Below are 12,904 nucleotides of genomic sequence, written 5' to 3' on the forward strand. Positions count from 1 at the left end.
CTTTACTCCCCAGACTAAGCAGGTCAGCTACTCTGGCAGTGCATTTACACACACAATTGATCGTTCAAAATTCGTCAGAAACTGACAGTTTTGAGCGATCATTTTGCATTAGGTACTAATAGGCTAATCAGCCCTTTAGTACTTCACTGCATCAAGTTAGAGAACAGCTGGTGGCCTGTTCTCTAAATACATCACTATTGTTCTCCAGCGGCATAGGCGGCTGTTATAACAGCTGTTAAAGAATGTTATGAGCGCTGCCCACGGAGAATTCAGCGTGCGGTTCGTCTTATCTTATCGTCCTGAGGTACGAGGATTTCATGCGGACCTGAAGTCAGCAATGGATGGTAAGTGCTTGATGGACACACATTTACATACAACGATTATAATTATTGCTTAAAGGATGGCTTTTAAACTATAATTGTTGTGTGTAAAAGGGCCTTAAGCCCATAAGCTTAGTTTATTGGGCTCTAAGTAGCTGACAAAGCCTCTTTAACTCCTTAACGCAACAGGACGTACACTTATGGCACAGCTGGAACTAGCTTTGAATGAGAACTGGTCTTCTGCTGCAATAGAGGGGATTGACTTTGTAAAAAAAAATAAATAAAAAAAAATACCCACATTTAGTATCATATCTATAACAACTTGTGCAATAAATTGAACACACTATTTCATCCTTCACGGAAAAAAAAACATTAAGACAACCTAAAAAGCGGAAGCAAAATGCTTATTTTCTTGATTTTACTTGCTTTACTTTAATTTTTTGCTTGCAATGGGAGGGCGGGAGCTAAGTTCCGTCCATCCCGCCCTCTCCCATTGCAAACAGTGGTGTGTTGCAGAGAGGAGGCAGGAGCTCAGTGCACTGCTCTCGGGCCAGGCCCGCCTCCTCCCCTTGCAGAGAGGGACAACATATATCGGCCGGGCATGAAAACCCGACTGATTTACTCCTGTCTGAATAATCCCTAAATGATATGATAATTTTTTTCAGCGGGCTGGTATTATCACAAATTTTCTTTTGCTTTTACACAATAAAAACCGCTTTTTAGAAAAATTTTTTTTTAATTTTTTTTTTTACATCACTGCATTCAAAGTAGCATAACTTTTTTCCCCCCCATGGACGGAGCTTTGCGGTGGCTTATTTTTGCGTGATGAGCTGTAGTTTGTAAATCCCCATATATGTAAATGGGTTATAATTTTTTATTTTTATTAACAGACAACATCTAAAACAAAACAAAGACAATATTTAGAAATGTGTGGTTTTTCTAGATTTACAATTGTACTGCACACCACTTTCCCAAATTAGTCCCCATATGTAGTCTCCCATTATGCTCTCACTGTACTGTCCTTGGTATCAACGTTCAAAGGCCATAATATCTTGGTGGAAGCGTTCGCCGTACTCCTTAGAGTATTCTCCCATATTCCGCTTGAAGTGATCCAAGTGAGCATCAAGGATATGGAGTTTTAGAGACATCCTGCAACCCATCTTGCCATAGGTCTTAACCCGAGTTTCAACCAGCTTCACATACTTGTGGGCCTTATGATTCCCAAAGAAACCTTTAACAACTGCCACAAAGCTGTTCCAAGCTGCATTTTCCTTTATGGTCAGCTTCTTTCGGAATTCAGTGCACTTGATGAGCTTCTTTACCTGTGGTCCCATGAAAACACCATGACGGGTTGCAGGGATTGAATCACTCTTTAGGTTAAGCATCACTCCTTGTGCATCAGTTAGCCTACTGCATGGTCGTTGGTTCACCTGTTGTCCCTCTTGGACCACTTATGGTAAGTACGAACTACTGCGTACTATGAACACCTCTCGAAGATCTTTAGTTTTGGAAATTCTCTGACCCCGCCATTTACCCATCACTTTTTGGCCTTGGCTTAGTTGCTCAGATCCTTACACTTCCCCATTTTTCTGCTTCCAACACTCATACCCTTTATATATCCCATCCCGTGACGGTGCTATTGTCGTGAGATAATTGCTGGTGTTCAGATTACCGGTCAGTGATTTTAATGTCATGGGTGATTGTGCTATATTTGCTTTATATGGATAAGGAGAAAATGGCCACCTTGAGCAAATAATGATCAATTGGGGGTCTGCTAGTGTTTACAATGCAGCCTCTGGCTTACCTTTTCCATGTATGTATTGTATTACCGGCGCTGTACGTTTGATGCAATGTGTTTCTTCTTTACTGCCTTGTAAAATGTCCACATTCTGAGTTTAGCGAATGTCATTTTTAATGTATTTTTCGCATTAGTATCACAGATGTACCCATTACGCTGTGAGCATTTGGAGGTTGCAGGTCACGGTGCAGCAGCTGTATGTGGAGTCGCAGATAGGCTGCTTCACGTTGAAAGCCTGCTATTTCTAATATTAAACTGCTAGAAAAACCCCTCATTTTCCATAAAGCCTTGTGCGGCGTATCTCTAACATTACATAACAGACACGTGCCCCTGTGTGTTGGGCGCCTGGCTGGCATTCAGTGCCCTTTGCTGAGGGATTAGCCCTAACAAAATGTTTATTCCTTTTTGTAAAGTATTTCATTTTTTGTTGAGAAGGAAAACAATTGTGGTTAATTTGATTTCTGTGCGGCAATGAGTACAGTAATGTGTTTGGACATGCTGCTATATTTTGCAGCCTGTGATTCATCCTGTGACAACAGAATAACTACTGGCATGACACATGTAGTTCAGGCTGCTTGATTGGGATTTGCCCCCCTTACCAAGTGAGTATTTTAACCCTTTCGTTCAGTCTGACATTATTATCCAAGCCCACTCCACACTCCGCAGGCACAGGTCGTAAAATGCAGGTGACACCTGCCCGTTAACCCTTTAGTTGCCGCAGCCAGTCTGGCCACGGCATTTATAGGGCTCAACAGAGGGAGGGCAACTGCATCTGACCTAAGAACAGCTCCCCTGTGAGGAGATCAGAGTGCTGTTTTGTTGCCATGGCCTGGCTCCCTGAAAAAAAAAAAAAAAAAACATTAAAAGCTCAAAAAAAAACAGTTTTCCTACTCGAATATGCATGAAAAAAATGACCAAAAGACACATTTTTACATAATTTGGTATTGCCATCTTTTAATTGAAATATTGCATTATCTATCCACCGTGGTGCGTTACTTTGTTCACCTCCATGTCCCCAAAAATTGAAGAACAAGCAAAAAGTTGTATGCACCCCAAAATGGTATCAATAGAAACTATGACTTGCCTTGCAAAAATAAGCCTGCACATAACGCCATAATCAGAAACAATACAGATGTTCTGGCTCTGAGAAGGTATGGATGAAACAAAACTAAAATGAAATCCCAGAATATATCTGGTCTCAAAAGGGTTATATGTATTTATCTCTGTAGTCTTGACAGGTCACAGCTGTTATGGTCGCCCAATGGGGACCTACACAATATTGGGCTGCTGCTTTTATTGTTATGATGTATTATAATGCAAAGCATGAAATTTGTTATTTGTATAGCGCCAACTTGTTCCACCCCCAGCCCCCCCAACCTTACCAAGCTGGGTACTCATTTTACCGACCTTGGAAGGATGGAGGGCTCAGTCAACCTTGATTCGGCTACCTAAACTATGCGGGGCTTGGCAGGTGCAGATTTAATGCAAACCGTATAATTTTAATTTGCATTCCTGTTATATTTAGTAATAAACTTGAGTTTTTACTGCACATTTTGATCAAATAGTATGAACCTACCTTACACTAGAAAAATTATACAAACCTCATATCAGCAGGTTGGTTTGGGAAGTCATCATTATATATGTTCTATTTTCCACAGACAAAAGAAGAGCAACCCTCGGGCAGCCATTGAGCCAAACAGTGTATTGGTATTTCTACCAGGTAAGTTTTTAGTTAAATGTTGGAACGGCTGGTCTCTAATGTGAAGTCAAGCTTAGATACACAGCCATCTATATTAAGAATACCCTTTCCGCTCTTCTGATCGGTTTTAGTAAATACTTTAATTTCCCATAAAATAAATGTTTTAACATCTTAAAATTGACAGTTTAAAAGGGAAAGAGTATTTACTGAATTATGTGTTAGGAGAGCAGACAGGTCCTTTTTAAAGGGCTGGTCAGTTAATTGTTGATGGCCTATCCATTAATAGTAGATCAGTGGTAGTCTGCCGCTCAGGAGTCGCACCAATCTGTTCTCTGGGCTGGTGCCCTCATGCACTGAGCTCATTTCTGCAGGAAGCAGACAGCTCTGTTCTTAGTGTAGTGGCCAGGCTTGGTATTACAAGCAAACTTTCCAGTGAAATGAATGGGAACTAGGCGTCCAATATCAAGTCTGCCCAGTGCACTGACAATGAAGCTGTCTGCTTCCTGCAGAAATCCGCTTTCTGCATGAGGGCAATGTACAGGCAAACAATTGGTAAGGTTACTGGACAATGGACCTTTACTGATCTACTATTGATGGTCTATCCTGAAGATAAATCGTCAATAGTTTACAACTGGACAACCCCTTTAATGGGATTGCCTCACTATTAAAATACATATTTATTGCATAAACTATAAGAAGTGAACAGTTTGCAAATTACATGCTCCTGAAGGGAACCTGTCGTCTTGCTTACAGTGCCATCACTGAAGATAGCATAGAGTAATGACAGATACGCTGATTTCAGTGGTCCGTCGCCTATGCACTAATATTGTGTAGCTTTGAGAACTTGGGACATCTGTGTTGGGAGATTCCGTTTTCCTGCTCATTTATGTAAGCAGGAAAGGGGAATCCCCTGGCCAAATTGACTGACTGGTTTTGTGATGCAACTGAATGGTGCCAAACAGACTCCATTGACTAAAACGGGGTCTGTTCGATTCTCTCTTTTGACCATAGTTTCGTGCTGGATCTGCGACTGAACCTTCTAACGTAGATGTAAACATAGCATTATCCTGCAGCTTGTTGCTAAAGAAGAGTCCCGATTATTTATGATCCACTGCTCTCCACCCATCACGGTTGACCGTTTTCGCGTTACAAACTGTAACAAGAAAACTCAGTTGTGGAGGGGGAAGACGGCTCCTCAATAATCAAAGTTTTTTTTCTGGCCACAAGTTGCAGGATGAAAAAGTTTAAGTTCCCAAAAGCTGCATAACATTAGTCCATAAAAGACAAACATTCTGATTTCAGCATTCTGCACTGCGGAATAAGTTGGCGCTATACAAATAAAGATTATTATTATTATTCTGTCACTATATGCTGCCTTCAGTAATGGCAACATATATAAGACGACAGGTTCCCTTACAAAAACAAACAAAAAACCATCGAAGCGTTGTGACAATACCTTGTATATTATGGTGCCTCCGGATGATCCGCCTGTATAGTTATGTGCCCATCCACCTAATAAGTGCAGTGATGGTGGACACACATGCTCAGTCACTCTTCCCACAACCAGGTCTCCATTTAATACTTTTCTGTTCACTTCACAACAGCCAATAGAAATAGCTTGTCAAAGAGCTGATCCTTGGGAGTGCATGGCGTTCTAACTCAGAAGGCTCCTCCTGCAGGGCACTAAGAAGGGACTAGATAGAGGGTGAATGAAACTGATACTGTCCGATGGCTGTGCCCTCCAGCAACACAGATTAGTAGCAACACCAAGCAAGACACATTAAAGCAAAAAATGATAGAGAGGATTTTTTTTTAATGCAAAAAAAAGTGTAAATTACTTTAAAATGGCCATTAATAGCTTTTCGGGATTTTTGTTATGAAATAGATTCATGGGATGTCCCATTAAATAGCCTGATCAGTTACATACAGCTTAAGTAAAGTAAGCTTTTAGCTTTCGTTGCTTGGTCGGAGTCGTACAAGGATTGCTGAGCCATGGCAAAATTGCTCTTAAATAGACTTTAGCAGATCCCGAGTCCTCATAACAATGGAGGCTGAAGACACTTAAGTTTAGTGTCGTGTCTGAAGTCTTATAAATGTAAATTCAGTCCCCTATCATTCTCTTACCGCGCTGCCAGCTTTTTATGACGGGGCCACTTTATTACTCTCTAACAAAGTAATACAGTATGTCTCCAGTAAGCAGAATAACGAATATTTTATACCCAGTAGAATATTACTATAAGAACATGTTGTCCCCTGTAACACGTTGTTCATCCTCTGCTGCTACAAACTGATCTAATTTAAAGTGTTACATACACGTTTTTAGCAAGATACAAAAAAGACTAACGCCTTGTCACAGTGTAAAACTGACATTTTGCTTTCGTACTCCTCATCAGATGGCGATAAAGCCTGAGAGAAAGAACAAGGTTCCTGACCAGTTTTATTGGGCGTGTTTATGGGTGCATTGAGTCGTACTTAATTGGACATTATTCAGGACACTGAGCAGGCTTTTAGGTGAAGTTGTTGAGGGTAATGATTTGGCTGAAGCAAGAAGCACATGAACTACAAGGCTGTACTGTGTGCGCCGAGAGTCGTATACATAGCCTGCAGTGCATAGCAAAATGTCCTTCCTGTCAGTCATTTAATTTATCTGGGCCTTTCAGCCTTAGGTTTGTATATGTCACAACTCATTTGTTGTAGATAACGTAAATAACATGCAATTATTCAATTTCCAGCTCTATTGTTTGCTCCCGTTTCCACAAGGCTCTACTGTTCCATATTAATGCAGACACTACCTTTTCCCTGATTTCTGTATGCCTTCATACAGCAGCTTGGATGTCTTTATGTCTTCCATTAACCTTTAGCAATGGATCTTAAATCAGTATGTATGTTAGTTGACTTAGTGGTTAAAAGGGTTTGCTGAGACTCTGATATTGATGACCTATCCTCAGAATAAGTAGCCAATATCAGATTAGTGGGGGGCCTGTCACTAATCCACTGATCTGATCAGGTGATTAAAGAAGCAGTGGCACTTGGGTGAGTGCTGCAGCCTCTTCTCAGGCCTGTAACATCACATTCATTGGTCATATGACCTGAGAGAGGCACAATCACGTTCAAGCTGCAATACCAATTATATGCACTATGAAATGTATGGCGCTGTGCCTGGTATGCAGCGAAGGGACAGCTGTGCTCACACCAGACAGCCGGTCGGTGAGGGTCTTGAGCAGCAGATCCCGATGGCTGTGAATGGTTTATCAAGCGCTGGCTCTGATTGACTCCTGAACAAATCGCTTGCTGGAGGTGGGTATTCAAGCCCAGTCACTAAAAAGAGATGCTCCGTCAGCATTGAGGACTGCATGGAAGCCTGCTATAGCCCATCGGGAGGGACCAGAACGGCGCCTGCTAGGTGAGTATTGCATTTTTTATCATATAGTGTAGCTAGGGCCTATTTTTTAGGGTAGGGCTTATTATTTCAAGCCCTCCCCAAAAATCGGGTAGGTCTTATTTTCAGGAAACCGCAGTAGTCTTGTACACTAAAATGCCTTTGTGGTCCTTCAGCTGCTAGCATGGTACAGCAGCCTAGTAGACCCTGCTTGGAGGCAGGGTATTAAAGGCCTCTGTCTGCCATGCAGATTTACCTATTTCAGCCCTCTGGCTGTTATGGGAACCAATCAGCCTTTTGCAATCACTTTGCGGGGTGCCAATGGGTGACCGGGCGATTGTAATGGGATTTGGATCAAGCAGGAAAGTTGTTACCAGTTTGTGCGTAGACTTAAGAATGCCATGAGGAATATATATTAATCTGAGCAAGATGCTGTTGAGGAGCAGATCTGATACAGGGCAAGCCCCCTGGGCTAACAAGGTAACAATTATCGGCTCACATCTTGTGTCTTGGTGAGCGCTGATGATGGACTAATTATTGGTTCTTGTTTTGTTCTTCCGCATGAATTGAAGTTTCTTTTGTTTACAATTATAAAATAACCCGCAGCTGAGTCCCTTTTTTGGGGTCAAAGTACATTTTTGTATTGTTACATGACATAATATAGAATAATGAATCGCTAACTGTTCATCTGCACTTCTTACAGGCTTGTTTGAAATCAACTATATGCATGAGCTGTTCACAAACATGGTTCATAAAAGGTAAACGTACAATTTATCTTCATCCTGTGCCCTTGCCCAGAGCTTCTGCCCCCGCTGCTTATCATTGGGCTTCATTCTCAATGAAGATTAGAACTGAGGTGGTTTTACTTGCAGCTCAAAAGCCACACGAAAATATAGGAGTTGACATTGAGTTGTATATATGTATATAAAGAATAAGCTTAGTGCGGTTATATTGTGATTTGCCAAATCCAGTTCTTCAATGCAGGATCTAGTTTTGAGCACCTGCTATATGTAGCTGACCCAGGAGCCTGACACAAGTGATCCATTTTTTTCTCTTACCAACCAACAGAAGTATGGTTGAAAAGTCGTCAACACCTTGTAGGTTAGAGACCACATTCATTTATGACAAATGGTACTAAACCACACTGACTTTAAAATGGATAAGGTAAAGATATGGCCAAGTGATATGTCTCTTGTCCTACTGTTACCTGCCAGTGATATAAGACCTGAGTCTGGTACCAACTGCTATGACCTCTGGAGTGTCCTCATGGCATGTAGTATGTGTCTTCTAAGCCAATGCTTGGGCAACATTGAAGTAGTGCAAACCACTATCTGGCAGCTGCCAACTAAATGATGTTGCTACCCAGCAACAGTACGGTTTCGTCTTAATTTACAAGAATTTTTTTCCCTATTGCATTATAAATTAGCACTTCTGTACTTTCTGTACCCAGAGAATCCTGTCCTTACCACTGAACACATTCTTGTGTTTTATAGGTTGCATGTATACCCATTGCATTCAAGCATCACCCTTGATGAACAGAATATGGTCTTCATGGCTCCCGTGTTGGGTTACAGGAAGGTATTTACTTTTTGCTTTCCTAAATGAGACTTCTTTATGTTCATACATGTATAGTATGTATGCATTGTGCCAGTGTGTATGCTTTAGTGCAGATGTAGTAAAGCTATGTTTGTCATTTGGCACCATTCATGGTTACAACAGTTTTACATATGACTGCCAGTAAACTGTTTATTATCTAAGGCATTTTAAGGTGTTTGTAATGTACTTCATCTATCAACTTGAAGATTGTCCAAACTGCAGACAACATGTTGTGGAGAAGAGAGGAGATATCATCTTTTTCATGTAATTTCCTGCTTATTCTAAGCTTAGAGGTCCAGTGGACGGTCTTATCAGCGATTGAAAGCTATGTCTCTTATGCCCATGGCAGCACCCATGAGAGAGCGCCTCCTATCTGGACAGGAAACCAGAACCTCTCAAATTTCTTTAAAGGCAGGAACACCGTTCACCTCAGTTCCTGTTCCCGGTCTATGGGACAGGTTGGAGAATGCTGAGGTAGCTGTTTTGCCTACCTCTGTTCTTTCAAGGATTTCTCCAGATCCCTAAAGGTGGTGGACTGCAGGACCTCCCAAACTTAATGGCACGAGAGGTTACCTGTTTGTTGCAAGTCTCCACACGGAGTCACTGGGATAGCTTGGAATCATCCTCTTGTCTCCTGCAGCAGATGCTGGGCTCCCTTGTCTCTGGAGGTTTTAAAGGGAAGTTCCTTTCTCTATCTCTAAGGGCTCATGTCCACGGGCAAAAGAAGAATTAAAATCCGCAGCAGATTTTAACTCTTCCGCCCGCCCGTGGATCCGCACCCCATAGCGATGCATTGACCACCCGCGGGGTAGATAAATACCCGCGGATGGTCAATAAAAGTGATTTTAAAAAAAATGGAGCATGAAAAAGTCTGGACCATGCTCCATTTTCGTGCGGGTCTCCCGCGGGCTTCTATTGAAGCCTATGGAAGCCGTCCGGATCTGCGGGAGACCTAAAATAGGAATTTAAAAGAATTTACTCATCCGGAGCGGGCGGGGAAGGTCTTCTCTTCCTCACGGCCGGATCTTTCTTGCTTCGGCTCGGCGGATGTGCCCGGCGCATGCGCGCGGCACGTCGGCGACGTGCCGCCGGTGTGACGAGTTCAGTATCCAGGAACTGTAAGAACTGTGCCTAGGGCTGATGGCCTCTGAGCTTCACCTGGGGTTGTGACTGCAGAGCTTCTGCCTATGGCTCTATTCTCTGCCTATGGCATATGGTCTCTGAGTTTAGCTGCTGGCCTGTGATCTCCGATCCTGACGGATGATCTTCAATGGAAAGACCAGCAAACGAAGCCTCTTATTCCTCTCCACACATCATCAGTAAGGTATCTACGATTAAATATACCATAGGAATTCTGAGATAAGACTGTTCTGATGATTGCGTAAGAATAAGATGAGGAATAGACTAGGTGCAACTAGGTGACAGTCTGTTTTGCGCCTTAATAACCAACTAATTTTTCAGTTTTTTTCATTGTCTTATTCCAGAAGCCATAGCGGTAAAAATTTTTGCCTCACCGTAGCCATGTGAGGGCTATTTTTCTGCAGAACAAGTTGTATTTTCTTATGGTATCATTTTTGGGCACAAAAATGTATTGTTTAACTTTTTTTTTTTTTTAGAGTGATTGGGGAAAAAATAGCTGTTATTTGTTTTGGGGATTTTACAGCTTTCAGTGTGCAAAATAAATGTTATAACATTCTTCTAGGTCAGCACGATTATGAGGCCACCAAGTTTTTATAAAGTTTTTTTTTTTTAATGTGTTGCTATTTTTGTACACAATTTTTCTTTTAACTAAAAATTTGCTCTTGTGTTGCCGCATTCCAAGAGCCATAGCACTTTTATTTTTCCATCGACAGAGCTCTATGGGAGCATGTTTTTTACGGGATGAACTACAGTTTTCATTTATCCAATTTTTGGGAACATGTAAGATTTTGATTGCTTTTTATTCCATTTTTTTCTAGATGCAAGACCAAGAAAATCTGAAATTCTGCCTTTTTTTAAAATTTCTATTTTTAACAGCGTTCACTGTGCAGTGTAAACGATGTTAAATTAATTCCGCAGGCCAGTACGATTGAAGCAATGCCAAATTTTATATAGTTTTTTATTTTCACACGTAAAAATTTAACATGTAATTTTTTTATTTTTTTCCACTACTTTTTTTCACTAATTTTTTATTATTTTTCACTACTGTACAATGGGTGACAGGAAGCCCTTTTCCTCTGTCTGCCTTTTACATGCAGCGGTCGCACTGACCATGACATGTAAAGGGTTTAATAGCTGGGATCTAAGGTCTCTTAAGGCCAAATTCACACGAGTGGGATTTCCCGCAGAATTTCCGCCTGTTCCCACTGCCATAAGATTGCATTAGATAATGCAATCCTATGCAGACAGACGGGAAATCTTGAATGGTAAAATCGCGGCATGTCCTACTTCTGTGCGAGCCTCGCAGAGACCCGCCCAGAAACGTCACTGGTGACACACCGGCTCCGGGTGGCAGCCGGCACATAGCAAAGCGGGGAGACGCCAGGAGGAGGTAAGCCGCAGTGGTCACTACAAGGGCACAGCTCGCATCTCGCTGCGAGAATCCCCGCAGAGTGATCCGATCTGGCCGTCTGCAGGAGGCCTAAGTTAGCACTATTAGAGCAAGGGCCCGTCTGTCATCCGACAGCCGATTACCTGCTCCACCATTTTTTGACAGCATTGCAGATTAAAGCCCCTTAACGGCTGCAGTCAAGACATATGGGTAGTCGTTAATGGGTTAAAAAGCAAACCTTTTTTTTTTTTTTTTTTTTTTTTACACTCACGGTTGAATCCTGAGCCTCAGGATCACTTTTTTTAAATTTGATCTCTGAAACAATTGTGTATTCGCTTCGGAGTTCTTCCGTGATAAAGCCATCTATATGAATCCTAACATGGCAGTCAGCAGTTTACAGCCCAATTTAAAATCGCTGCTTAGACTTGTTCTAAGTATTTACCGTCCTTTACATACAAATGTATTGATGTAATATTGTGTAAATAATGTGTTCTTTTCTGAGAATCATTCTTCCCCTTTTTTTTGCTCAAAATCCTAGTAAACGGTCAGTTTAATAGACTGGCTTGTGGTGATAGACCAACCAGTACAACGGGGGTTAGCTGGCTTCTGGGGGCTAATAAGCTCTCATATTTTCTGTAGAATTAGGACGTCCATTTGGTTGTGTGGCACAGTTTCAACTTCAGGAAAGAATACTAATACTTCAAAGCTACAAGTCAGCTTTTGAGTTTCGCTAGTACTCTATTGGGGAAATCTCCAACCCAGTAAGCTATTCGCCATCAGTAGTATAGTACTTCAGGCTGTAAACCCTCCTAGTTAGTAATCTAGTTTAATCTCTCATGGGTGCTGTCATAGACTTAAAAGGCAATAACAAGATTACCGTATTCTTCAGACTATAAGAAGCACACCAGATTTAGACAACAGAAGACAATTAAAAAAAACTTCATACTAATTTAAATGTTTCTGGTGGTGTAATAAAGTGGAGGGGCTACTGCCATTAACTTAAGTGTTCTAGTATCGAAAAAGATGTTAATATTTAACAGCTGCTATTAAATCCAGTCTGTCTGTTCTAACAATGGCACAAGCACGTAGGTTACCATTATACACATACACAGCACTGCTGCATGAACACACAGCTCTATAACATACACAGCTCTGCAAAATACACTACTGTGCTACACACAGATGCACACAACTCTGCAGCATACGCAACTGTGCTGCACACAGACCTGCAGCAGGCATGCTAAAAACTGTTATTAACACTAAATTTGCACATACAGGTGTAGTGATTCATTAACCCCTGTAGCTGCTTTCTGGTTACAAAGTTGGTTATGCCATAATCAAAGGTCCTGCTGCTACTGCAAGAATTTTTTTTTTCCTGTCCTTGTGTGTAGGGTAGAGAAGGGCTTGCACCCCGAGGGTGATGTGAGTGATAGTAATTTACAGCTCTGGCCTACAGCGTTATCTGCTGGATTGGATTACTTCTGCTCCGAGTTGTCCCAATGACCAGGCAGCACATTTTAGCAGCGTATTGCTGGATAATTAAGACAATCAGGGGCCTCTGGATCTGTCAGACCCTCCTGCC

At 41.7% G+C, this 12,904-nt stretch overlaps 1 protein-coding gene across 1 annotated transcript in view; it reads left to right on the forward strand.

Annotated features, from left to right (window-relative positions):
- TDRD9 (tudor domain containing 9) overlaps positions 1–12,904 on the forward strand; it is a 143,240-nt gene that overhangs the window by 62,159 nt on the left and 68,177 nt on the right. Inside the window, exons 9-11 of the mRNA XM_066572415.1 lie at positions 3,777–3,838; positions 7,900–7,954; positions 8,690–8,774. Coding sequence (XP_066428512.1) covers positions 3,777–3,838; positions 7,900–7,954; positions 8,690–8,774 — 202 coding nt within the window. The remainder of the gene's footprint in view (positions 1–3,776; positions 3,839–7,899; positions 7,955–8,689; positions 8,775–12,904) is intronic.

The sequence above is a fragment of the Eleutherodactylus coqui genome, chromosome 6 (assembly GCF_035609145.1).
Source record: "Eleutherodactylus coqui strain aEleCoq1 chromosome 6, aEleCoq1.hap1, whole genome shotgun sequence".
NCBI classification, from domain to species: Eukaryota; Metazoa; Chordata; class Amphibia; order Anura; family Eleutherodactylidae; genus Eleutherodactylus; species Eleutherodactylus coqui.